This window comes from Mizuhopecten yessoensis, unplaced genomic scaffold, assembly GCF_002113885.1.
Source record: "Mizuhopecten yessoensis strain PY_sf001 unplaced genomic scaffold, ASM211388v2 scaffold10359, whole genome shotgun sequence".
Classification (NCBI taxonomy): Eukaryota; Metazoa; Mollusca; class Bivalvia; order Pectinida; family Pectinidae; genus Mizuhopecten; species Mizuhopecten yessoensis.
The window spans coordinates 475,907-501,042 of record NW_018408507.1 but is presented as its reverse complement, the minus strand read 5'-3'; the positions used below and the strand labels follow the sequence as shown (position 1 = coordinate 501,042).

General features: G+C 40.4%; 2 protein-coding genes across 4 annotated transcripts in view; both read left to right on the top strand.

The window, feature by feature from the left end:
- Positions 1-4,517: 4,517 nt before the first annotated feature.
- LOC110460331 (beta-1,3-galactosyltransferase 1-like) overlaps positions 4,518-25,136 on the top strand; it is a 42,802-nt gene continuing 22,183 nt past the window's right edge. For all 3 annotated transcript variants that reach the window (XM_021513176.1, XM_021513174.1, XM_021513175.1), the window contains exon 1: positions 4,518-4,747. The gene's annotated coding sequence lies outside the window, so the exon portion shown is untranslated. The remainder of the gene's footprint in view (positions 4,748-25,136) is intronic.
- On the top strand, positions 17,863-20,580 carry LOC110460323 (cysteine-rich, acidic integral membrane protein-like). The gene has a single exon (XM_021513163.1). It carries the CDS (start codon positions 17,863-17,865, stop codon positions 20,578-20,580), a length of 2,718 nt encoding a protein of 905 aa, XP_021368838.1.

Here is a 25,136-nt window from a genome sequence, read left to right as displayed (position 1 = left end):
TTTTACCGTGTGTACTAGCTGTCGACATGTTTTTACCGTGTGTACGTAGCTGTCGACATGCTTTTACCGTGTGTAGGTAGCTGTCGACATGTTTTTACCGTGTGTACGTAGCTGTCGACATGTTTTTACCGTCTGTACGTAACTGTCCACATGTTTTTACAGTGTGTACGTAGCTGTCGACATGTTTTTACCGTGTGTACGTAGCTGTCGACATATTGGTTGTCTGTGGTAAGTCACTTTGTCAATCCAATGTCGCTGTACTGGCTATTTAGGCTGTGCCTTGCTTACTCCAAGATCATCGTGTAGGAGTCCTCATCTTGGGTGGGTATTGGAATGTTCTAGTAAACATCTGCATCAATGTTGGAAGTTCCAGGCCGGTACAACGTCAGAGATAGATGGTGACACGTGCACCCATCTATGTCAAGTAGCACTCAGTTTGGAGAGGAACTTTTGAGTCGGATATAGTTCTATGTTCTTCTTGTAGTTGCTAAATACACGGCTGGCCAAGCTTACATTTACTTTGCCTACTGATTATGTGATGGACTGGTCTTTCGCCTCCGAGTTTAGGGTTCTGTCCTCTGACATGTCTAGGCGTGTTCTCCCAATAAATTCTTGTTGTATACGTGAACTCTCAAAGAGACCACAAAACTATTCTGTTAATTTGTGGCTTCCTACAACTGCAGTGTGCTCCTTATGATGTACAACATTATAAATGTGCAAGGTAAGTATTGTTTCTGCTGTTGCATTTCACATGAAAGCAGGTCAGTAATAGGAAGTGGAATATCCCATACTCGATCTCCAAAGATTTACCGTATTGAGTGTGTTCAACTTCTGTTACCCAATACCAAATCCAGTCCTCCTCCACAAGCTTCGACCTGCACCTCCAATGTTATGTTGTACAGTGCACATACGTGTACTAGAACTGGCGGTGATGCCAATTGTTCATTTAGCCTCTGAAATGCTGTACCTTGTTCCATTCCCCAGTATCAAGGTGGCCTTTCTGGTGCCTTCCGCCTGGCTAACACATATCATCCTGTAGGTGATACAAGAGCATTTGGGTGGTAGGAACTTCATCTTTAACCAGCTTTTTCTAAGACGCTGAATATACAATCACCAAAGTAGAGCTTACAAGAGATGTAGGTCATAAAGGTTATCCCCTTCAGCCTTTGATACGTGGCAGAGGCGTTCGACAATCCCAAAGACAACTGTTGAATTACATTTGAAAGGTAAGAGGTCCAAATGTGTGACTTCATATCAAAAATTGTGAAATATTTTGAACCAGTCATACAGTCAAAAATCTCTCCACTCCGAGAGACAACTAAGGTTTCTAATAATCTGGTTGCAGTTTGTTTGCTGATCCTTTTGTTGTTGCGATGTCCATGTGGTCAAAGATGTCAAATTGACTGCGAATTTCAGATTCATCTTCGACTCTCGATGTTGACTGTGCTGATCTCATAAAGCCTAGAGCTGAGTGTGAACATCGTCCTCCAGCATGACAAGTATGTAAGCTGGATACGTACAGGCCTCTTATCTTTATAAACGTAGCTTACATGTATCAGTCGAGGTGTCGGGTCTACATATTCAAATGTTATATCAAGTGTCCTTGGTTCAACCTTGAAATATCTAGATCCTTCATATTGTCAGATTTCCTTGATCTTACAGGCAGGTTTTCCGTTATAGGAGGCCTACGTCCATGTAGTTTAATTCACACTATAATAGTGTACATTTTGTCAATTTTTATTCTTTGCTATATTAGCATTGTATGTATATTCCACTTCATAGTGTTTTAATCCTAAGTTCTAAGTACTTCTTGTGTGATATACAAGTATTCATTTACTATTAACTACGTCTTTTATATTCTTATTCTGAATACTACTTATATGGGATCACATTTAATGCTTTTCATATATTAACACTATTTATATATATATATATATCCCGGGGACCTTTGTAGGTAGGGAACTCCCAATCACTTAGAAACCTGGGATATGTATACTTTCTTTTTCGTGATGATTATTACTGGGTTTTTTTAATTAATATATGTGATTATCTCCCTTTACTTGTAATATAATATGTTACTGTTATTTTACATATGTTTATCGCAATAATAGCTCTCAAGAGCTAATGTTCCGTGTTTACCTGTATGCGACGTTAAAAAACGTTTCTTGTATCTTGTTGGTTCTTGTATCTTGTATTTTGGTTCATCTTTGTATCGGATCAGTTTATTATCCATTTTGTCGTATCAACTGCATGTACATGTATGTATATAGTACGACAATTAAAACGACGGAATTAACATATTACATCTACATGATTTAAACAACTATCGTTGAAAAGGCACGAGCCAAATAGCGGTTCTTTCTCCTGAACGTGGCTTTTAGCGGTTTTTAATAATCGAGAAATGTTTCCATTATTGATTGAAATCGAAGTTTCTTTATCTGTTCTATTTTTCGGAACGACTGTTCTGGATCCATAAATGATTCGAGTTATACCCCTTCCACCATGGTATGGGCCAAGTCAAAGGTAATTTACTCCAGGGCCAGGAATATGTCATAGCAAAACTGAAGACACGCGGCTAGCTAATGATTGGTCTCATGTGAAAAAAACCTGACCAATCAATAGGCTGATACCTGTCCTTTGAAGATAACTCGTTCTGGGTTATTTCATCCTCGAAACTCCAGGTGTTTCTCTCTCTTGACACAATCGAAGGCTCAGTTAATTTGATATATCGTTTTCGTTTTTCGTTTGAACGACTTCTTCTGAAGAAATAGATGACATAAGGTCATGATATTTGGCCAGTAGGTACCTGGGATGGAGTGCTATAAAGTGTCCTCATTAAAATGTCATTGACTTTAAAGGTCACAGGGGTCAAATATGTTAAAACTTCAAACAACAATTTACTATGAACCATTTGGATTAGAGTCATGATACTTGGGTTATGTTATGTAGACAAGCAGTGCATATATTTTTCTTTATACAGTAATGAGGTAAAAGGTCAACTTTAAATGCTAGTCAGGGGTCAAAGGTCAACATTCGGTTAAAAACTTTAACAATCTGCTTCTCAAGTTCCATAAGGTATATGGTCATATTTGGCAGGTAGATACCTGGGATGGAGTGCTTTAATGTTTCCTCATTAAAATGACCTTGACCTACTTTCAAGGTCACAGGGCATAAATGTGTTAAACATTTCAAACAACAATGTCCTAAGAACCACTTGGACAAGAGTCTTAATACTTGGGTATGTTATAAAGACCAGCTGTGTGAATCTTTTTCTTCCGTTTAGGAATGAGGTCAAAGGTCACCTTTAAGTGCTAGTCGGGGTCAAAGGTCAACTTGGATAAAAAGCTTTAACAAACTTGTTTTCAAGTTCCATAATGCCTAAGGTCATGATATTTGGCCAGTAGATACCTGGGATAAAGTGCTATACAGTTTCTTCAATAAAATGACCTTGACCTACTGGTCACAGGGGTCAAATATGTTAAAAACAATATCCTAAGAACTATTTAGACTAGTCATGATACTTGGGTATGTTATGTGGACCAGCTGTGTGAAATGTTTTCTTTATTACAGTAATGAGGTCAAACATTAGCTTTAAGTGCTAGCCGGAGTCAAAGGTCAACGTTTGTCAAAAGCTTTAAAATTCAAATTTCAAACAACAGTATCTTTAGAAACGTTTAAGAGATGTTAAATGTCTCGTGTTCTAGTTACAAAATTTAGTCTGAAGCTACCTTTATGTCAGTTTCGTGCAGATACAGGCCCTCCTGTTCTAGTGAAAATATCAATATATTAGAATAGAGCATCCTCGATACTCCAGGTGTCACGCTCACTTTCGCTCTCTGCACCCCCGGAATATGTCATAGCAAAACTGAAGGCTCTGTGTGCTTCACTTTGAGGAGGAGACGAGAAGACTAGTTTGATCCTTTGATGTACATCAGAACAATCCCGCGGTCGTGTAACGGTAAGTTGACTGACTTTGAAGTCGGGTGTCGCTCCTTTGTAATATTCAAAGGACATGTATCAGACTAGCGATTGGTCTTGTTTTTCACCTGAGACTAATCAAATAGCCACTTTATAATATATTCCAGGGGTGCAGAGAGCGTAAGTGGACGTAACCCCTGGAGCATCGAGGTTGGAAAAGAGTTGCATCACAATTGTGTTGACGTCGATCATTGGACTCACGAGCACCTCTTTGAGTATTTTGTTTTGGAAGGGAGTGTGAGGGGTAAATAATTGATTAGTCCTCGGTGATGTAAACAACAAAATCCAAACTCTCGAAGCTTAGCATGGTGCCTTTAGCACTCATCAAAGCCTCGTGCTAAAACTTACAAAATAATCATCCTAAGGTGGCTGTCTACATCACACAGAAGTGATAAAGTCTATTATTCTAAAGTATGCCGATAAATAGCTGAGGGTATGCGTGGACTGGCTACAGTGATGCCTGTCTATTATGTGGAGTTTCATTAACTCACAGCCGTAAGATAAGTTTCGCCAATAAGCCTGTGTCTTATCACCCCGTTTATCAGTTAGAGGGAGGGTCGGAGATCGGTATACCCCGCTCAATTCCGACATGACGCACTTTACAGCCGATTTAATGAGTACTGTATCTGCATATTTTGGTCGTCTTTAGGGATGTATTTCTTTTTTTAATTCTTTTTCTTAAACGTCCGGAGATTTGAGTGATAAAATTCATTGGAGTAAAACTGTTTGAAGATCGCTGGCCGACTACTTCTCCTGGACCGACTTAGAAGTAAGTACGTTTTCATTGCAATGTGATATACAGTGTACATGTGTATATTTGATTTAGTTACGTGATTTTTGGGATAACAAATCGAATTCCAAAACTCCAACCGTAGTTAAGTAATCAGCTATCAGTCACCTTTCTAATCCAGAAACTTATATTTAGTTCGATTACGACAAAATTTCTGTCGTTGCACCAAATCTGCTTTCCTCGCGCGCTGTGTTCGATATTCAATCGAATGCTTTATTTGAATTATTTCATCGACCGAATGTTGTGTTAGTTTTAGGAATGTTGCTACCGAATGTATTTATTTATTAGTTTTATTGGAGAAATATTGAAAAGTCAACAACAACATCATAATGAACAACTATATACAAACAAACGGAGAGTGAGTATACATTGTTTACACCTGCTTCATTTAACGGTATTGTATCTCCTTTAATTCATTTATCTTTGTCTTGAATGTCAATTGTCCAATCTGGCCAGTTTTAATTAGTTTCTAATCATTGTTTACACGTAATAGCTAAACTAGCTTAAATACACTAGGCTTTCGATAAAAATGGACAATGGTGTAAAATGATGAATTCCCTTCAATTACGGCGAAATAGCAACATGCACATATAGTCGTTATAGGGTTTTTAATATAAAGATAACGTGTTTCTGTTTAACGTCGACGAATGTGTGTAAAGTGTAAAGAATTGTGAAATCTGCTGAAATTTAATCACAGTGTGAAAAAGTATCAGAAACCTAATTAAGAGATGTGATATTGTTAATAAACGTGTTGGCAAAATCTAATACACCAGCAACATGAAATGTTCTCACAAGTTAGGCTCCTGAAATGTTCTCACAAGTTAGGCTCCTGAAATGTTCTCGTATGAATTGCTACCTTTCTAATAATATAGGAAATTAACGCATTTCCGCTCTGACGTAAAAATATACAATGATCGACAAATTGACTCTAATATACATGTAGTAAGTCACATTTTAAAGTATTTCCATTTTATTGGGAGTGTCCAAGTTACTTTCCTTAGTGGAATCAAGTTCGGGTGCTAAGATATGTAGTTGAATGGTACATTGAGTTATCTGGGAGTGGCACTTGATGACAAGGCGGTGGCCGTAATTCATGATATGTGACCTACCCGACCACACCTCGGACCGTGGCTCGGTTTACGACGGGGTTCGCAGATAGGGCAACTTCATGCGTACTATATCTTCATAGTGCTATCTCACTGTGCCATTGAACACGGTAGCAACTCCCCCGCCACATTATTCTGACAACGGGCTCAGCACTGGTACCTTGGGGACTCCATCAGCGACTTACATAGAAATAGGGGTACACATGTCCACACAGGGACGCATACAGCAGGGTAATAGGTCTGATCGACATCCCCTATCACAGAATATGCATGATTGTGATTTTTTTTGAACATTTTTAGAAAATATCGGGGACAGTGATAAGGAGAGTTAATATAAATGTCGGTTCTTATCAAAACAGGGGCCTACGGCCACAGTAGCAAGCTAGCCAGAATTAAAAAGGGGGAAATTTGGAGAGCCCAGTGTGGTGTGATGTTGGTGTTTACATGTAGCGAGCTTTGACAAATAGTTGACCGCGCTGGAAATGTTCTTCAATAAGTTTTTAAGTACAGGAACCGGTGACTCGTCACTTTATTGATTTGGAGAAGGAAACACCGATAATGTAGTAACTGGGGTTTATAAAGCGCCCAAGAAATTGGCCTGAAATTGCCCTTCACTAAACTTATCAGTTCGCATTGATTTATGATGTTCTATTAAACAGATCTAACGACCACTTTCAATATAGGCTCGCGTTGTGAAGAACGCCTGTAGACAGGTACGCATTCATGAGGGCGTGTCGTGTGATGTCTCACATGTATCACGTCGTCGGCACACAGGATTTGATAATTCAGAAAACCTTTCCTGATAACATTTATCTAGGACATAACCTCCACTTTATCTGTTGCCCAACCCGTTCCATTTCAACTACACAGAATAAAATTCATTGTACCGGACCATACTGAGGAAAACCGGATATGAATCAATATATTAATATGCATGCATTTATTATTGTCATGTTGGCTTAAACAGTACCAGATATATATCAAAGTTTAGCAGTACACACATGCACATTAGATTAGCCATGCAACCGAGAAGTTAGTCTATCGCCTAGCAAAATTTATTGTTCACATTAAGGGAGCATATACGATGATCTAGGCCAGGTCTGCATTGTAACAATATAGAATTTCTGAATCAAAGCCAATGTAATTGTAGCAAGCGATTGATGGACTGGCGGATGTGTGTGTCCGGTGACGTAACGAAGAGGTATAACCTGGTGATAGTTAGCTAACAAATACACATTCTCCTTTTATTAACAGACGCATGTTTAATACAAGTATACAAAGGTAATACATGATTAAAAAAGAACGCACAAATACATCAGCGATATATTCACCTTGGTAGAGTTTGCCCAGTTCGTGGTTTACATGCAATACATGCAACTTGCTCTGAATATTTTTGAGAAAGGTCATATAAAAATAGATATGGGTCAAATTATTATGAAAACTGTCGACTACCTTTCAATATATTGAAGCACCTCTGTTGGTTGAAGCAACTCTGTTGGTTGAAGCACCTCTGTTGGTTGAAGTACCTCTGTTGGTTGATATCGCGATGAACGAGGGGTTTTGAATCTTAATATACACAAAGCATATTAACGTACAGGAAATATACAATTATTGAACCACACAGGGTAAAACGCACACCACAGTCAAACACACACCATAGTTAAACACACCACAGTCAAACACACACCACAGTCAAACACACCACAGTCAAACACACCACAGTCAAACACACACCACAGTCAAACACACCACAGTCAAACGCACCACAGTCAAACACACACCACAGTCAAACACACCACAGTCAAACACACCACAGTCAAACACACACCATAGTCAAACACACCATAGTCAAACACACCACATTCAAACACACCACAGTCAAACACACCACAGTCAAACACACACCACAGTCAAACACACCACAGACAAACACACACCACAGTCAAACACACCACAGTCAAACGCACCACAGTCAAACACACCCCACAGACAAACACACCACAGTCAAACACACACCATAGACAAACACCCCACAGTCAAACACACCACAGTCAAACACACCACAGTCAAACTCACCACAGTCAAACACACCACAGAAACACACCACAGTCAAACACACCACAGTCAAACACACCACAGTCAAACACACACCACAGTCAAACACACACCACAGTCAAACACACCATAGTCAAACACACCACATTCAAACACACCACAGTCAAACACACCATAGTCAAACACACACCACAGTCAAACACACCACAGTCAAACACACCACAGTCAAGCACACCACAGTCAAACACACCACACCCAAACACACACCACAGACAAACACACAACACAGACAAACACACCACAGAAAAACACACCACATTCAAACACACAACAGACAAACACACCACAGACAAACACACCACAGGCAAACACACCCCATAGTCAAACACACCACAGTCAAAAACACCACAGTCAAACACACACCATAGTTAAACACACCACAGTCAAACACACCGCAGTCAAACACAAACACACCACAGACAAACACACCACAGACAAACACACACCACAAACAAACACACCACCGTCAAACACACCACAGTCAAACTCACCACAGTCAAACACCCCACAGTCAAACACCCCACAGTCAAACACACACCACAGTCAAACACACACCACAGTCAATCACACAGAGGAAAATATCAATTGCTGTAAGAATCTAAATAATTGCAGCATTAGTTTCATTTTATCACAAAAAATGCGATTTTGTTTAGTTCTAATTTCCATTGCCAGAGTAATTCAAAGACAGATCACTAACCGGGAGTGATGCGAAGATCTTTTTATTAGAATTTTACTCGACCGAAGACAAAATGATTTGCAACTAATAACAATGTACGTATGTCTAGTTTGATGTTGTACAGAAAAGCATGGGTTAGAGTCATGACATGGAGGGTTGCCAGACCAGCATAAAGTCCGTTTACCTAAGGTTAAGGTTATCATGATACATAACAAGGATAACCTCAGATATAACAAGGTTAACATCAGACATGACAAGGTAAGCATAATATGTAACAAGGTTAACATCAGACATAACAAGATTAACATCAGACAAAACTAGGTTAACAGCAGACATAACAAGGTTACCATTAGACATAACAAGGTTAACATCAGACATAACAAGGTTAACATCAGACATGACAAGGTTAACATCATATATAACAAGGTTAACATCAGACATGACAAGGTTAACATGAGACATAACAAGGTTAACATCAGATATAACAAGGTTAACATCAGATATAACAAGGTTTATATCAGACATGACAAGGTTAACATGAGATATAACAAGGTTAACATCAGATATAACAAGGTAAGCATAAGATGTTACAAGGTTAACATCAGACATAACAAGATTAACATCAGACAAAACTAGGTTAACAGCAGACATAACAAGGTTACCATTAGACATAACAAGGTTAAGATCAGACATAACAAGGTTAACATCAGACATGACAAGGTTAACGTCATATATAACAAGGTTAACATCAGACATGACAAGGTTAACATGAGACATAACAAGGTTAACATCCGATATAACAAGGTAAGCATAAGATGTTACAAGGTTAACATCAGACAGAACAAGATTAACATCAGACAAAACCAGGTTAACAGCAGACATAACAAGGTTAACATCCGATATAACAAGGTAAGCATAATATGTTACAAGGTTAACATCAGACAGAACAAGATTAACATCAGACAAAACTAGGTTAACAGCAGCCATAACAAGGTTACCATTAGACATAACAAGGTTAACATCAGACATAACGAGGTTAACATCAGACATGACAAGGTTAACATCATATATAACAAGGTTAACATCAGACATGACAAGGTTAACATGAGACATAACAAGGTTAACATCAGGTATAACAAGGTAAGCATAAGATGTTAAGAGGTTAACATCAGACATAACAAGATTAACATCAGACAAAACTAGGCTAACATCAGACATAACAAGGTTTCCATCAGACATAACAAGGTTAACATCAGACATAACAAGGTTAACATCAGACATGACAAGGTTAACATCAGATATAACAAGGTTAACATCAGACATCACAAGGTTAACATGAGACATAACAAGGTTAACATCAGATATAACAAGGTAAGCATAAGATGTAACAAGGTTAACATCAGACATAACAAGATTAACATCAGACAAAACAAGGTAAACATCAGACATGACAAGGTTAACATCAGATATAACAAGGTTAACATCAGACAAGACAAGGTTAACATAAGACATAACAAGGTTAACATCAGATATAACAAGGTTAACATCAGACATGACAAGGTTAACATCAGATATAACAAGGTTAACAGCAGACATAACAAGGTTAACATCAGACATTACTAGGTTAACATCAGCCATAACAAGGTTAACTTCAGATATAACAAGGTTGACATCAAACATGACAAGGTTAACATCAGACATGTCAAGCTATATTTAGAAATCGATATTCACCGGATAACCAGTCTACATGAGTTTTTGAGGACTGGTCACGTGTATATCGAGAATAATATGAAAAAAATAACAACCTTCTATATCTTAATAAGTATCTATTCCAGATTCGCAGAATACTATAACAAACTTCTCTTGATGTTCCAACAAATTGGTAGATTTTTAACTATAGAAACATACCGTCCTCGTCGTTTCTTAAAATGTTATGGCAAAGCTTGTCATATTTCTGCTATTCCTGTTTGGTAATGCCTGGTTGCATTCTACAGTATCACGTTAAATTAAACATAATGGAACGAACACAAACGTTGAAACACACAAAGTACAGTCGACATGTTAGATTCCTTATGACGTCATTGAAGTTTATATGAAAACACTAACACGCAAAGGTCTGGGTAGCAACATTGAACCCATGCGGGCATGGTATTTGTTACACTTATTACATTCAGTTTTGTTAATACAATTTCTTTGATAAACGGGTAACAAAGAACTGGGTTTTTTAGTCATTGAAATCAATAAAGTTACCAGAGACTCTCTACAAAATAAAGACCATGTCTCGCCGCTAAAAGTGAACACCTGGCTACAAACATCGATCTTATATCTGATTACAACGATCTCTCTGGTTACATATGGCAAACCGCTACTTTTGTAACAAAGACACTCCAAACAAATTAATATAAGCGATTATATACCGACTGTTACAACCAGGGTTGTGTTATTTTGTATCGCCAGATGTGTGAGGGTAGATTTGTCAGAGACGTTGCCTGTACTATAACTAACACGTATATCTCGTCTGTTTAATAGACAATTAATTATACTGTTACTGGAACCCTTAACAAGGTCGAGACATTACAGTAATTGTGAGGGTTTCCGTCACAACTCTTGTGTGTTATTTGGAGGCCACTGCCGAGCAGAAACAGATGTAGTCACAGTACGGGCTCCGCGGCTACAGACACCTGTCCTGTAACAGGGGAAACGCTCATACCGCAAACGTCAATACTTATCAAACGTCATTACTTATCAATATTAATTCTGTCGTTTTATTTCAGCAAATTGCCATCATAGCAGAAGTATTAATATGAAATGTAGGTTTCTATAGTTGGATTGTGCCCCGATCTCCACAATGTATAGAATGAGCAGATTTAACTTGATCCAGCTGGTTGTTGATGTCCATAAAAAAGCAAATATTTTATTGTAATGGTGTACCGTAAAGTAACGGTTTCTTTATAGACGTTAAAGAGGAAAATGCCATAACTTCTCGCAAATTTTCATAACTTCCAGAATTAAGTATTATGCATTTATTATTATTATTTTGTCTGAATTATCTTCTGAATGTTAAAGTCAGATTGGATAATATAATCATACGCCCGTGGAAAGCGGAGCGTAATGTGCATCATGTTGTCCCTCAGTGCGTCTACACCGGTACGGGTTGCTTCTAGTGAAGCGAATGTGTCGTCTGCACCAATAGAGACTTACAAAGGTTAACAGGTTAACGCCATTAATATCTTTACTTTATAAAAAAATATCCACGAATTTCAATTTGAATAATGCAATTTTTGTGAATTTTTAAATCTTATGGTTGAAATCTTATATCATTAGATTAATTTATATTTCACATAGCTAGCGCATAAAACGTCCTTATTTCGTTTGGATCTCTTTCTGAATTCATTTCACCAACATTGCAGGTGTATATTGAATACTGTACCACTATATTAATGCACCACAACAAAACGTTTTAAAATAGTGAGATAATCAAGTATATTTTTTTAAATTTAATTCAAAGTATAAGACTTCACAAAAAAAATCTTGAAAATTGATATTCATGTCCTGGATATCGTGGAGAGTGGATTTGTTTGTACAAATGATAGTCCTGGTAACAAAGCTAGATGTAGCTGAGAATCACTAAACCAGGAACAGATTTATGTTGATTTTATGCCTCTCTTCCTCTCGCTGCCCCCGGGTGATGACGAGGAACAGGTGCCCCTGTTTGAGGGGCTGTTGGGTCCCATGGGGATCAAACACTTATGTCCAGCCACAGCTGTCTGGGTGTTGGATATGAGCGGTCGTCTATCCCAAGTTAACCCTCGGGGATGAGATTGAGCGTTAATCCCGAGTGAACCCCCGGAGATGCCGCACTCACTTGTGTAATAACTGTACCATATCAATGCATCTATCAGTTGATGGTCCATAAGAACGTATATTACTTCGGTCAGTTGGATTACTTGGCCAGTCTGTCTGTCATGTTCTATTAGAATTTGGTCATTCAAAGCTACTATTTGCTGGTCAATGTTACTCTGACACATATACTGCCATACCTCCAGCCTCCCTATAATGTACATACAAATTATACCTTCAGACTTTAATATACATACAAATTATACCTTCAGACTCCCTACAATGTACATACAAAGCATACCTTCAGACTTTAATATACATACAAATTATACCTTCAGATTCCCTACAATGTACATACAAATTATACCCCCAGACTTTAATATACATACAAATTATACCTTCAGACTCCCTACAATGTACATACAAAGTTTACCTTCAGAGACTCCCTACAATTTACATACAAAATATACCTTCAGACTCCCTACAATATACATACAAATTATCCCTCCAGACTCCCTACAATGTACATACAAAGTATACCTCCAGACTCCCTACAATGAACATACAAATTATACCTTCAGACTCCCTACAATGTACATACAAATTATACCTCCAGACTCCCTACAATGAACATACAAATTATACCTTCGGACTCCCTACAATGAACATACAAAGTATACCTTCAGACTCCCTACAATGTACATACAAAGTATACCTCCAGACTCCCTACAATGAACATACAAATTATACCTTCAGACTCCCTACAATGTACATACAAATTAAACCTTCAGACTCCCTACAATGTACATACAAATTATACCTCCAGACTCCCTACAATGTACATACAAATTATACCTTCAGACTCCCTACAATGTACATACAAATTATACCTCCAGACTCCCTACAATGTACATACAAATTATACCTTCAGACTCCCTACAATGTACATACAAAGTATACCTCCAGACTCCCGACAATGTACATACAGATTATCCCTCCAGACTCCCTACAATGTACATACAAAGTATACCTTCAGACTCCCTACAATGTACCGATACCTGTAGGATACATCACTGATCTGTTTTGAATCTTGAGTAATAATGAAATAGTTGATATTTTACCTACATTTTAGCAAATGAATTACACGACATACCAAAATATAATGAAGTCTACAGCTTGGTGCGACATTTTATTCTGCAAGAAGCTGAGAAAATATATTCAGATTAGTACTGTCTAAAAGTTAAGGAAAAATCTGGACAACACCACAATACCGTATAGTCCTGGTCACCGGTCCGGTGTTAGGGCCCTGTCTTACAGGGGCACTGCTATTATAACACGAGGATAAGCGAGAAAATAATGTCAAATTTATCGATAGACATCTTGATAGTATTCATAGCGTTTGTTACTCTTACTCCCGATAACCAGCTATTCTACTCGCTCCGGGCTGTAAATAGTAATGATGCCGGTCCGTGTGAAAATGACTTTTGCATTTCAAGTTAAAATTATCTCACGTGTGGTTTAAAAAAGCAATGTATTTACCCAAGTTCGGCAACAATGTAAAAAATACTTTATTTAAGGAATTCCAAGTCACGTGATACAAGAACCAAATCAGCTTAATGTGACGTCACATCACAATGGCGTCACGTCATTGTAACGTCAAACCAAATCCCCTATTAATATATTTGTAAAACGTACTAATACCACTAGTAGGTTTTCCTACAAGAATTTATGGCTGCCTACTAAAACTAAGTTAAGTAGGAGACAAAACCACAAAACGGAAATTATGTAAATTCCCTCGGTCGATAATAACAACAGACATAATCATGTTATAGACTACAGTGGCCATGGTACAGGTATAGTGAGGGTTCCGAATCAATCTGTCTGCCTACTTCACATCTAGATGATAAAATATTACAGTAAGTTACAAGTAATTAATGGGCTAGTTATGGACCGTCTTTGGCTTCTCCACTTCACACATTGATGATAACAAGCTCCTACACAGTTCCATCCAGTCTCGGGCCTCTGTACTCTACACATGCATGCTGATGATAACAAGCTCCTACTGTGTTACTAAGGACGGCTTGGTGATGGACAGACAGTCTGGTCATTAACCACGGCCTATTTCAATCTGTCCTTCTCCCCTAGATAAGACGATCGCAAATCATTTCCATTAGGCGAGGGCTCGATCATTGCATGTCAGAGGCAGACAGTCCACTCTCTTAATAAAATATGATAACGAAATGCTTCGTTCGATCTCCCATCCTCTTAAAATCGTATTTTTCACTGTCTTTGCTGTCTCGGGTGTGCTACGTGAATACATCGAGACCTTACTTTCCGCAAAGCCCCGTGTAATTCCCTACTAATCAGCACGCAGTCAGCTGTCCATAACTGACCACTGTGCCAGGTCAGCTGTCCACACCCTGTTGAAGCTCCCTGTTGAGATGGATAAACAGTTTGACTGATGAGATGATGAGGTTCGAGCTATAGAGTCGTGATTGACCAGAACACATGGTTCTTCGTTTGGCTGACTTGTCCGGAGAGAACGAGAGGTGTCCCGTCACTGTACTGTACCTAAAACACACGGGCGATACGATCACAAATGACATTATAGGGCTATAGAGTGACAATGCAAAGCAGAATGAAAAACAGTTTGGATTAATGTTTATATAAGGATTTTAAATATAAGAACCCCCCTGATTATGTAGGGAGCCCGCATTACTTACCTCTTACGATAAAATACAGTGACATACAGCAAGACTCCCTAAACATGCCCAGGTTGCATACACAATGAATGAAGTGTAGAAGAAAATGATAAATAGAAGCAATGATTTAATTAAAAAGGATGAACAAAGTGGCTAGGGCTACTTTAACGGAGAAGTGATGAACGAAACGATCAAGAATGGAGTGTATGCGCTGGCATCCGAAGATGAAAATTTGGCAGAAAATAGGTTTTTGAGTCCTAGACGCCTGTTGCTGCCTCAAAAAAAAATTGTACCTTCAGCGTTCGTACAAGATCAATCTGACAATCATATGTCTCATTAATGTCGTCACGGAAACATTTCACTGCCTCACTGACTTCAGCATCCCACAACTGATTTCGTAAAGGAGGTTGTCATGGTAACTGGAAACTTAGAAGTCAATGTCAAACAAAGTCGTTTGAGCTCTTGAACTTGAAATAAAAAGGGAAGGAGTTGTTTTAAAGGGGATGGAGTTCATGTGTATTAAATACATGTAATGGCTTAATCCATCCTTGCCTCGATTCTTTGAGTGTTGATGATTAGATACCCCAGCATCAGATACAAAATTCTGTCTCGCTCCGCTCGGCAATAAACAGTACACTGGCAGACGTTCTATGTAAGGTATATCATAAACATAAAATAGCTCATATCTTAAAAAGAGCAGATCTCACATACACTTAGGTCATCTTCCAAACTCTGGGAGTTTTAATTTTAATTATCTCGTGACGAGTAAATGTTAGGTGGCTTGCCAGATTATTTGGCTGTATGTGTGGGAAAAGGAAAGAAGACACAAATGGGACGGTTTTTGAGCTGTAACCGACCTCATCGTCTGTACACTGCCCAAATAACGGTCTTTCTTCTGTATGTGCATGGTCAATGGTCTGTAGCCTTGCTCAAGTCAATAGTCTACCTGCAGACATTCTGATAGATACATCGGTAAATAGAACAAATACTACAAACAAACAACTGCTACAGACAAATATCAGCCATGCCTGCGGGTATCTAAATGTAAGTACTGGCAGATCATTGCAATCGAATACTGGTGAGTGAAAGGCTTATCTAAGGAGGGGGAGAGGAGGAGGGGTTGTGGGTTGTGGGGTTGGGGGGGGGGGGGGGGGTAGGACAAGCTTTCTGCATTCAAACGTTCATGCTGCAAACATATAGGTCAGATATACAAATTCTCAGGGGTGGAGGAAGATAGGGATATTTTACACAAATTTATCTCCTGTGTAGGGCATACGTACTGAACAACATCAGTAAAACTGGTTTTATTTATACAGATATCTTTTATTATACAGCACAGACTTTGAACATTCAAAGAGTTAGAAATCCTTTTACCAATTATGAACTGGCAAGTGGATAGACGCGCGAATTAAATACATGGGATATTTGGAGATAAGTGTACTTGTATGTTTTGAATCATTTCAGGATTAGTGTTCGGTTTGGAAGTCCCTAGCTTACTGACACAGTTTGTAATCTCACCAGCTGATCTAGATCGGTAGGTCTACTGATGCTATATCTCACGGCACCAGTTGGCTTCAGTTATTCACCAGTTCTGTTAATTCCTACTTATCTGTAATAGTCGTTGATGTTATCTCCAATCTGACAGAATATCTCCCCAACTCCACTTCCCTTCCCCTGTCTCTCACTCCTTCCCTCGGAAAGTTCAAACTTTATCATACCACTAACTTCGGAAGGCTTCTTGCCTTTCCTCACGTTCTCCGGTGCCAGACAAGCTCATGCACAGCCTCTACGGCATCAAAGAATTTATCTGAATTCGTGTGTATTTTAAGAAATCGGTTTCTTTTCAATTTGAATGTGATTGTTTTTAAACTTAATTTACTTATATCAGTCTGGTGGACTTCCATGTCTTTTCGTTTAGTCGGATTTTAATCCTCTGGAACGGAAGAGCGTATTACATGTATAATCTTCTGAACCAAAAACATTAACCTCTTATCAGAGGAGGGGTTAACCAAGTTCAATAACCCGTATCTTACACAAAGTAGAGACATTGCGACCCCGTGGTCTACGTGTAGATATAACAAGATAAAACATTTTATTGGGAAATGTTGCCATTGCGTGGTCAGTATGACATTGGTCAGTGCATGGTCAGCATGGCCGTGTGATCAGTATGGAACCTGGTCACCATGTGTAGTCAGTATGGACGTGGGTCATTCTGACGACAGTATGGACCCTGGTTACTATGTTGTCAGTATGAATATTGGTCACTGTGATGTTAGTATGGACGTGGGCCAGTGTTTGGTCAATATGGACATTGGTCACTGTGTGGTCAGTATGGGCGTGGGTCAGTGTTTGGTCATTATGGACGTGAGTCACTGTGATGTCAGTATGGACGTGGGTCATTGTGATGTCAGTATGGACGTGGGTTACTGTGTGGTCAGTTTGGGCGTGAGTGACTGTGTTGTCAGTATGGACGTATGTCAGTATGTGTTCAGTATGGAAGTGGGTCACTGTGATGTCAGTATGAATGTGGGTCAGTGTGTGGTAAGTATGGAAGTGGGCCACTTTGATGTCAGTATGGACGTGTGTCATTGTGATGTCAGTATGGGCGAGGGTCACTGTGTGGTCAGTATGGACGTGGGTTAGTGTGTGGTCAGTATGGAGTTGGATCATTGTGATGTCAGTATGGACGTGGGTCATTGTGATGTCAGTACGGACGAGGGTCGTTGTGTGGTCAGTATGGACGTGGGTCAGTGTGATGTCAGTACGAACGAGGGTCACTGTGTGGTCAGTATGGACATGGATCACTGTGTGGTCAGTACGGACGTGGGTCACTGTGATGTCAGTATGGACGAGGGTCACTATGTGGTCAGTAAGGACGTGGGTCATTGTGATGTCAGTATGGACGTGGGTCATTGTGATGTCAGTATGGACGAGGGTCACTGTGTGGTCAATATTGACGTGGGTCACTGTGTGGTCAGTATGGACGTGGGTCACTGTGATGTCAGTACGGAGGTGGGTCAATGTGATGTCAGTATGGACGAGTGTCACTGTGATGTCAGTATGGACGTGAGTCACTGTGATGTCAGTATGGTTATGGGTCACTGTGTGGTCAGTATTGACGTGAGTCACTGTGATGTCAGTATGGACGAGTGTCACTGTGATGTCAGTATGGACATGGGTCACTGTGTGGTCAGTATTGACCCGAGTCACTGTGATGTCAGTATGGATTTTGATCAGTGTGTGGTCAGTATGAACGTGGGTCATTGTGATGTCAGTATGGACGTGGGTCACTGTGTGTTCAGTACGGACGTGGGTCACTGTGATGGTAGTATGGACGTGGGTCACCATGTGGTCAGTATGGACGTGGGTCATTGTGATGTCAGTATGGACGTAGGTCATTGTGATGTCAGTATGGACGAGGGTCTCTGTGTGGTCAGTATGGACGTGGGTCAGTGTGATGTCAGTACGGACGAGGGTCACGGTGTGGTCAGTATGGACATGGGTCACTGTGTGGTCAGTACGGACGTGGGTCACTGTGATGTCAGTATGGACGTGGGTCACTATGTGGTCAGTTTGGACGTGGGTCATTGTGATGTCAGAATGGACGAGGGTCACTGTGTGGTCAATATTGACGTGGGTTACTGTGTGGTCAGTATGGACGTGGGTCACTGTGATGTCAGTACGGACGTGGGTCAATGTGATGTCAGTATGGACGAGTGTCACTGTGATGTCAGTATGGACGTCAGTCACTGTGATGTCAGTATGGACGTGAGTCATTGCGATGTCAGTATGGACATGGGTCACTGTGTGGTCAGTATTGACGTGAGTCACTGTGATGTCAGTATGGATTTTGATCAGTGTGTGGTCAGTATGAACGTGGGTCATTGTGATGTCAGTATGGACGTGGGTCACTGTGTGTTCAGTACGGACGTGGGTCACTGTGATGTCAGTATGGACGTGGGTCACCATGTGGTCAGTATGGACGTGGGTCATTGTGATGTCAGTATGGACGTAGGTCATTGTGATGTCAGTATGGACGAGGGTCACTGTGTGGTCAATATTGACGTGGGTCACTATGTGGTCAGTATGGACGTGGGTCACTGTGATGTCAGTACGGACGTGGGTCAATGTGATGTCAGTATGGACGAGTGTCACTGTGATGTCAGTATGGACGTGAGTCACTGTGATGTCAGTATGGACGTGAGTCATTGTGATGTCAGTATGGACGAGTGTCACTGTGATGTCAGTATGGACGTGGGTCACTGTGTGGTCAGTATTGACGTGAGTCACTGTGATGTCAGTATGGATTTTGATCAGTGTGTGGTCAGTATTGACCTGGGTCAATGTATGGTCAGTATGAACGTGGGTCATTGTGATGTCAGTATGGACGTGGGTCACTGTGTGGTCAGTACGGACGTGGGTCATTGTGATGTCAGTATGGACGAGGGTCACTGTCTGGTCAGTATTGATGTGGGTCACTGTGTGGTCAGTACGGACGTGAGTCACTGTGATGTCAGTATGGACGTGAGTCACTATGATGTCAGTATGAACGTGGGTCATTGTGATGTCAGTATGGACGTGGGTCACTGTGGTGTCAGTATGGACGTAAGTCACTGTGATGTCAGTATGGACGTGAGTCACTGTGATGTCAGTATGAACGTGGGTCATTGTGATGTCAGTATGGACGTGGGTCAGTGTGATGTCAGTACGGACGTGAGTCACTGTCTGGTCAGTATGGACGTGAGTCACTGTGATGTCAGTATGGACGTGGGTCACTGTGGTGTCAGTATGGACGTGAGTCACTGTGATGTCAGTATGGATGTGAGTCACTGTGATGTCAGTATGGACATGAGTCACTGTGGTGTCAGTACGGACGTGGGTCAGTGTGATGTCAGTATGGACGTAAGTCACTGTGATGTCAGTAAGGACATGAGTCACTGTGATGTCAGTATGGACGTGGGTCAGTGTTATGTCAGTATAGACATGAGTCACTGTGATGTCAGTATGGACGTGAGTCACTGTGGTGTCAGTATGGACGTGGGTCACTGTGATGTCAGTAAGGACGTGAGTCACTGTGATGTCAGTATGGACGTGGGTCAGTGTTATGTAAGTATGGACATGAGTCACTGTGATATCAGTATGGACGTGAGTCACTGTGATGTCAGTATGGACGTGGGACACTGTCTGGTTAGCATGGACGTGAGTTACTGTGATGTCAGTATGGACGTAGGTCATTGTGATGTCAGTATGGACGTGAGTCACTGTCTGGTCAGTATGGACGTGAGTCACTGTGATGTCAGTATGGACGTGGGCCACTGTGATGTCAGTATGGACGTGAGTCATTGTGATGTCAGACATCAGCTGTCTTTATAGACAGACCTCGTAACTAGATATCAGTTGTCGCTATAGACAAACCTAGTACCTAGACATCAGTTGTCGTTATAGACAAAACCTAGTACCTAGACACCAGTTGTCATTATAGACAGACCTAGTACCTAGACATCAGTTGTCATTATAGACAGACCTAGTACCTAGACATCAGTTGTCGTTATAGACAAACCTAGTATCTAGACATCAGTTGTCGTTATAGACAAACCTAGAACCTAGACATCAGTGGTCCTTATAGACAAACCTAGAACCTAGACATCAGTTGTCTTTATAGACAAACCTAGTACCTAGACATCAGTTGTCGTTATATAGAAACCTAGTACCTAGACATCAGTTGTCGTAATAGACAAACCTATTACCTAGACATCAGTTGTCGTTATAGACAAACCTAGTACCTAAACAGCAGTTGTCGTTATAGAGAAACCTAGTATCTAGACACCAGTTGTCGTTATAGACTAACCTCGTAACTAGACATCAGTTGTCGTTATAGACAAACCTAGTACCTACACATCAGTTGTTGTTATAGACAAACCTAGTACCTCGACATCAGTTGACGTTATAGACAAACCTAGAACCTATACATCAGTTGTCTTTATATACAAACCTAGTACCTAGACATCAGTTGTCGTTATAGAGAAACCTAGTACCTAGACATCAGTTGTCGTTATAGACAAACCTAGTACCTACACATCAGTTGTCGTTATAAACAAAACCTAGTACCTAGACATCAGTTGTCGTTATAGACAAACCTAGTATCTAGACATCAGTTGTCGTTATTGACAAACCTAGTACCTAGACATCAGTTGTCGTTATAGACAAAACCTAGTACCTACACATCAGTTTTCGTTATAGACAAACCTAGTACCTAGACATCAGTTGTCGCTATAGACAAACCTAGCACCTAGACATCAGTTGTCGTTATAGACAAAACCTAGTACCTAGACATCAGTTGTCGTTATAGACAAACCTAGTACCTAGACATCAGTTGTCATTATAGACAAACCTAGTATCTAGACAGCAGTTGTCTTTATAGACAAACCTACTACCTAGACACCAGTTGTCGTTATAGACAAACCTAGTACCTAGAAACCAGTTGTCGTTATAGACAAACCTAGAACCTAGACATCAGTTGTCGTTATAGACAAACCTCGTACCTAGACATTAGTTGTCGTTATAGACAAACCTACTACCTAGACACCAGTTGTCGTTATAGACAAACCTAGTATCTAGACATCAGTTGTCGTTATAGACAAACCTAGTATCTAGACATCACTAGTCTTTATAGACAAACCACGTTCCTAGACAATAGTGAACTGTATATGCAAATTTATGAGTCATTTTTAAATAATTTTGTAAAGTTATGTCCTGAAGTTTTAAGAATATTTCGGATCCTTAGGGATGAAGTACCGGAGGAAAACGCTGATTAAATTACAATCCGGTTCAGTTGCTGCTTCCACATTTAAAGTGTAACTCGTTATCTGTGATACATTTGGTAACATGACTCAATACATGGGAGGGAAGGACTCAAGGGGCAAGAGAAGGATTTGTTTTCTCTACCAGTTCCAGATCAAATTCGACAATTTCATGAAATCGAAACGACTTTATCTACACAAGTGACAAAAGACAGATGGCCTCCCTCTAAGGTGGTTTGGCGGAGAATAGGGCGTATCCTTAGATAACAGACGACATGTCTCCTTTCACTGCCTTTCCTGACAACACATTGATAATTGACCAATATCCGTACTGACCACACGGTGACCCACGTCCATCCACACTGACCACATAGTGACCCACGTCCATACTGACATCACACACACGTATATAGAACGGGTGCTGGTAGGACTTCCGTTTATGTATACATGTACTCTGAAACACACACTTGATATCAGAATTGGTTCTCAGGAGTTGTACATGTGTACGCAAGACGATATTGATCAGTAGACTCCGCTACTTTGCGACTGTAAACCTCATGTAAAGCATCCTCAACTCCCTGTCAAATCAATATACAATCCTCCCGGTGGTTCAGTTCTCATGATTGGGGTCTTTTTTTTTCGGTTTCCGGGAATATTTTATTTTTAATGACAAAACTTGTTGGAGTTTTAGTGTAGCTGGTTGCATGCAACCTGTCCGTGAAGATTTCTAACTCAGCTTCAAATTTTACAGCGTAGACATCTCAAAACAGGTGCCTGGCTAGATCGTAGGACAGATAAAATGGTATTTTATGTTCTTACTGACGGACAAGTCATCAAGATGCACCCAACACCCCTGGCTCTTATATCCCCTCAGTGAGGGCGCCGTGTAAAACAAGGAGCAGACCCCTAATCTTACTCCCCTCCCAGAGCGGGCATCATGTGATACATGTAATCGTTTTACCAGTATATTTAGCATCGTATGGTATTGTCACTTTATAACCCTAGTTGGCATTCTTATATGCTATGAATACCATGTCCCGATTGTTCACGTCGTCATTTTTGCGACGTCATAATTATTACGTTGGATACCACTGACCCTCCCGGCCGATGGCTGTTCTATTCATTGAACAAGCATACACGATACATACACTATTTGAACTAATTGCTGAATAATAATAAGTGTAATTGATTTTTTATGAGTATATATTACTTACTACATAGACAAGTATATGCCTTTACTTAAAACTAAACATTTAAACAAAAGCAATAACAAAGGGGCAGGATCACGATTTGTTATGATACAGCCCGTTCTACTCGTCTGATCAATTGGCTATCACACGAAGGAGTGGCGTCCGTCGTCCGTCCGTCCGTCGTCCGTCGTCCGTCAACAATTTCTTTAAACGACTTCTTCTTCTTAACCACTGATTGGAATTTAACTAAATTTGACTGGAAGCATCCCTAGGTGGTGGGGATTCAAAATTGTACAAATGGTGGGGCTGACCCCCAAGGGGGCTGAGGGGCGGGGCAAAAAGGGGGCAATTTAGCTAAACTGCTTTAAGCGACTTCTTCTCTGGAACTAAGTGATGGATATCAACCATATTAGACTGGAAGCATACCTAGGTTGTGGAGATTCAAAATTGTACAAATGGTTGGGCTGACCCCCCAGGGGAATCAGGGACGGGGCCAAAAAGGGGTAATTTGGCTATATTTCTACAAACGATTTCTTCTGTAGAACCATCCACTGGATATCGATCATATTTAATCAAAAGCATTCATTGGATGCAGGGATTCAAAATTGTACAAATGGTGGGGCTGACCCCCCAGGGGGCGGAGGGGTGGGGCCAAAAATTTTGTTTTGTCTATATTGCTTTAAGCGACTTCTTCTCTGGAACTAAGTGATGGATATCAACCATATTAGACTGGGAGCATCCCTAGGTGTTGGGGACTCAAAGTTGTACAAATGGTGGGGCTGACCCCCAGAGGGCTGAGGGCGGGACCAAAAGTGGGCAATTTGGCTATATTTCTACAAACGATTTCTTCTGTAGAACTATCCACTGGATATCGATCATATTTGGTCGGAAGCATTCATAGGAGGCAGGGATTCAAAATTGTACAAATGGTGGGGCTGAGCCCCCAGGCTAAGGGGTGGGCCAAAAAATGTGTATTGCCTGGAAATGGTTGAGATCCCCACCATATAACCACATATACAATTGCTGAGTATAAAGAGAGGAATGCACATTTGCTTCCGGGAAGGCCCTAGGGTCTGGCCCCACCCTTCGAAACATAGTCCTTGGGCCATAACTTAAAAACGATTGAGATCCCCACCCCAAAACTATATATACAAATGCTGGGCAAAAAGAGACGAATGCAGTCATGATATTAGAATAGACCCTGGGGTCTGACCGAACCCCTAGGGACCTAGTTTCTTAGTCACAGCTTGGAAACAGTTGAGATCCCCGACCTATAACCAAAACTGGGGCCAAAAAAAGTGTATTGCCTGGAAATGGTTGAGATCCCCACCATATAACCACCTATACAATTGCTGAGTATAAAAAGATAAATGCAAATATGCTTCCAGGATGGCCTTGGGGACTGCCCCACCCTTGGAGACTTAACCCCTGGGTCATAACTTTGAAACGGTTGAGATCCCCACCCCAAAACTATATATACAAATGCTGGGCAAAAAGAGACAAATGCAGTCATGATATTAGAATTGATCCTGGGGTCCGGCCACAACCATAGGGACCTAGTTTCTGAGTCACAGATTGGAAACAGTTGAGATCCCCACCCCATAACCATAAATAAAATTGCTGGGCGTGAAAAATCGAATACAGATATATATGCTACAAGGATTGGCCTTGGGGTCTGGCATATTCCCATGGATCTCATTTGGAGAATATTCTGCCATGATTGCTTAGATATCCAGGTGAGCGATGCAGGCCCTATGGGCCTCTTGTTTCTCTAAACATATTTTATAGTAATTTATGTAAAATGGGAGTTGGGCACAAGTTATACAATTATACTAAGCCCTTTCCCTACATTATAATATAATACATTATTGCAAAATGGCATATATTTTTGTCAATACATTGTTTCTTTCAAGTAAGAAAGAGAGGCGGGAGGGGGGTG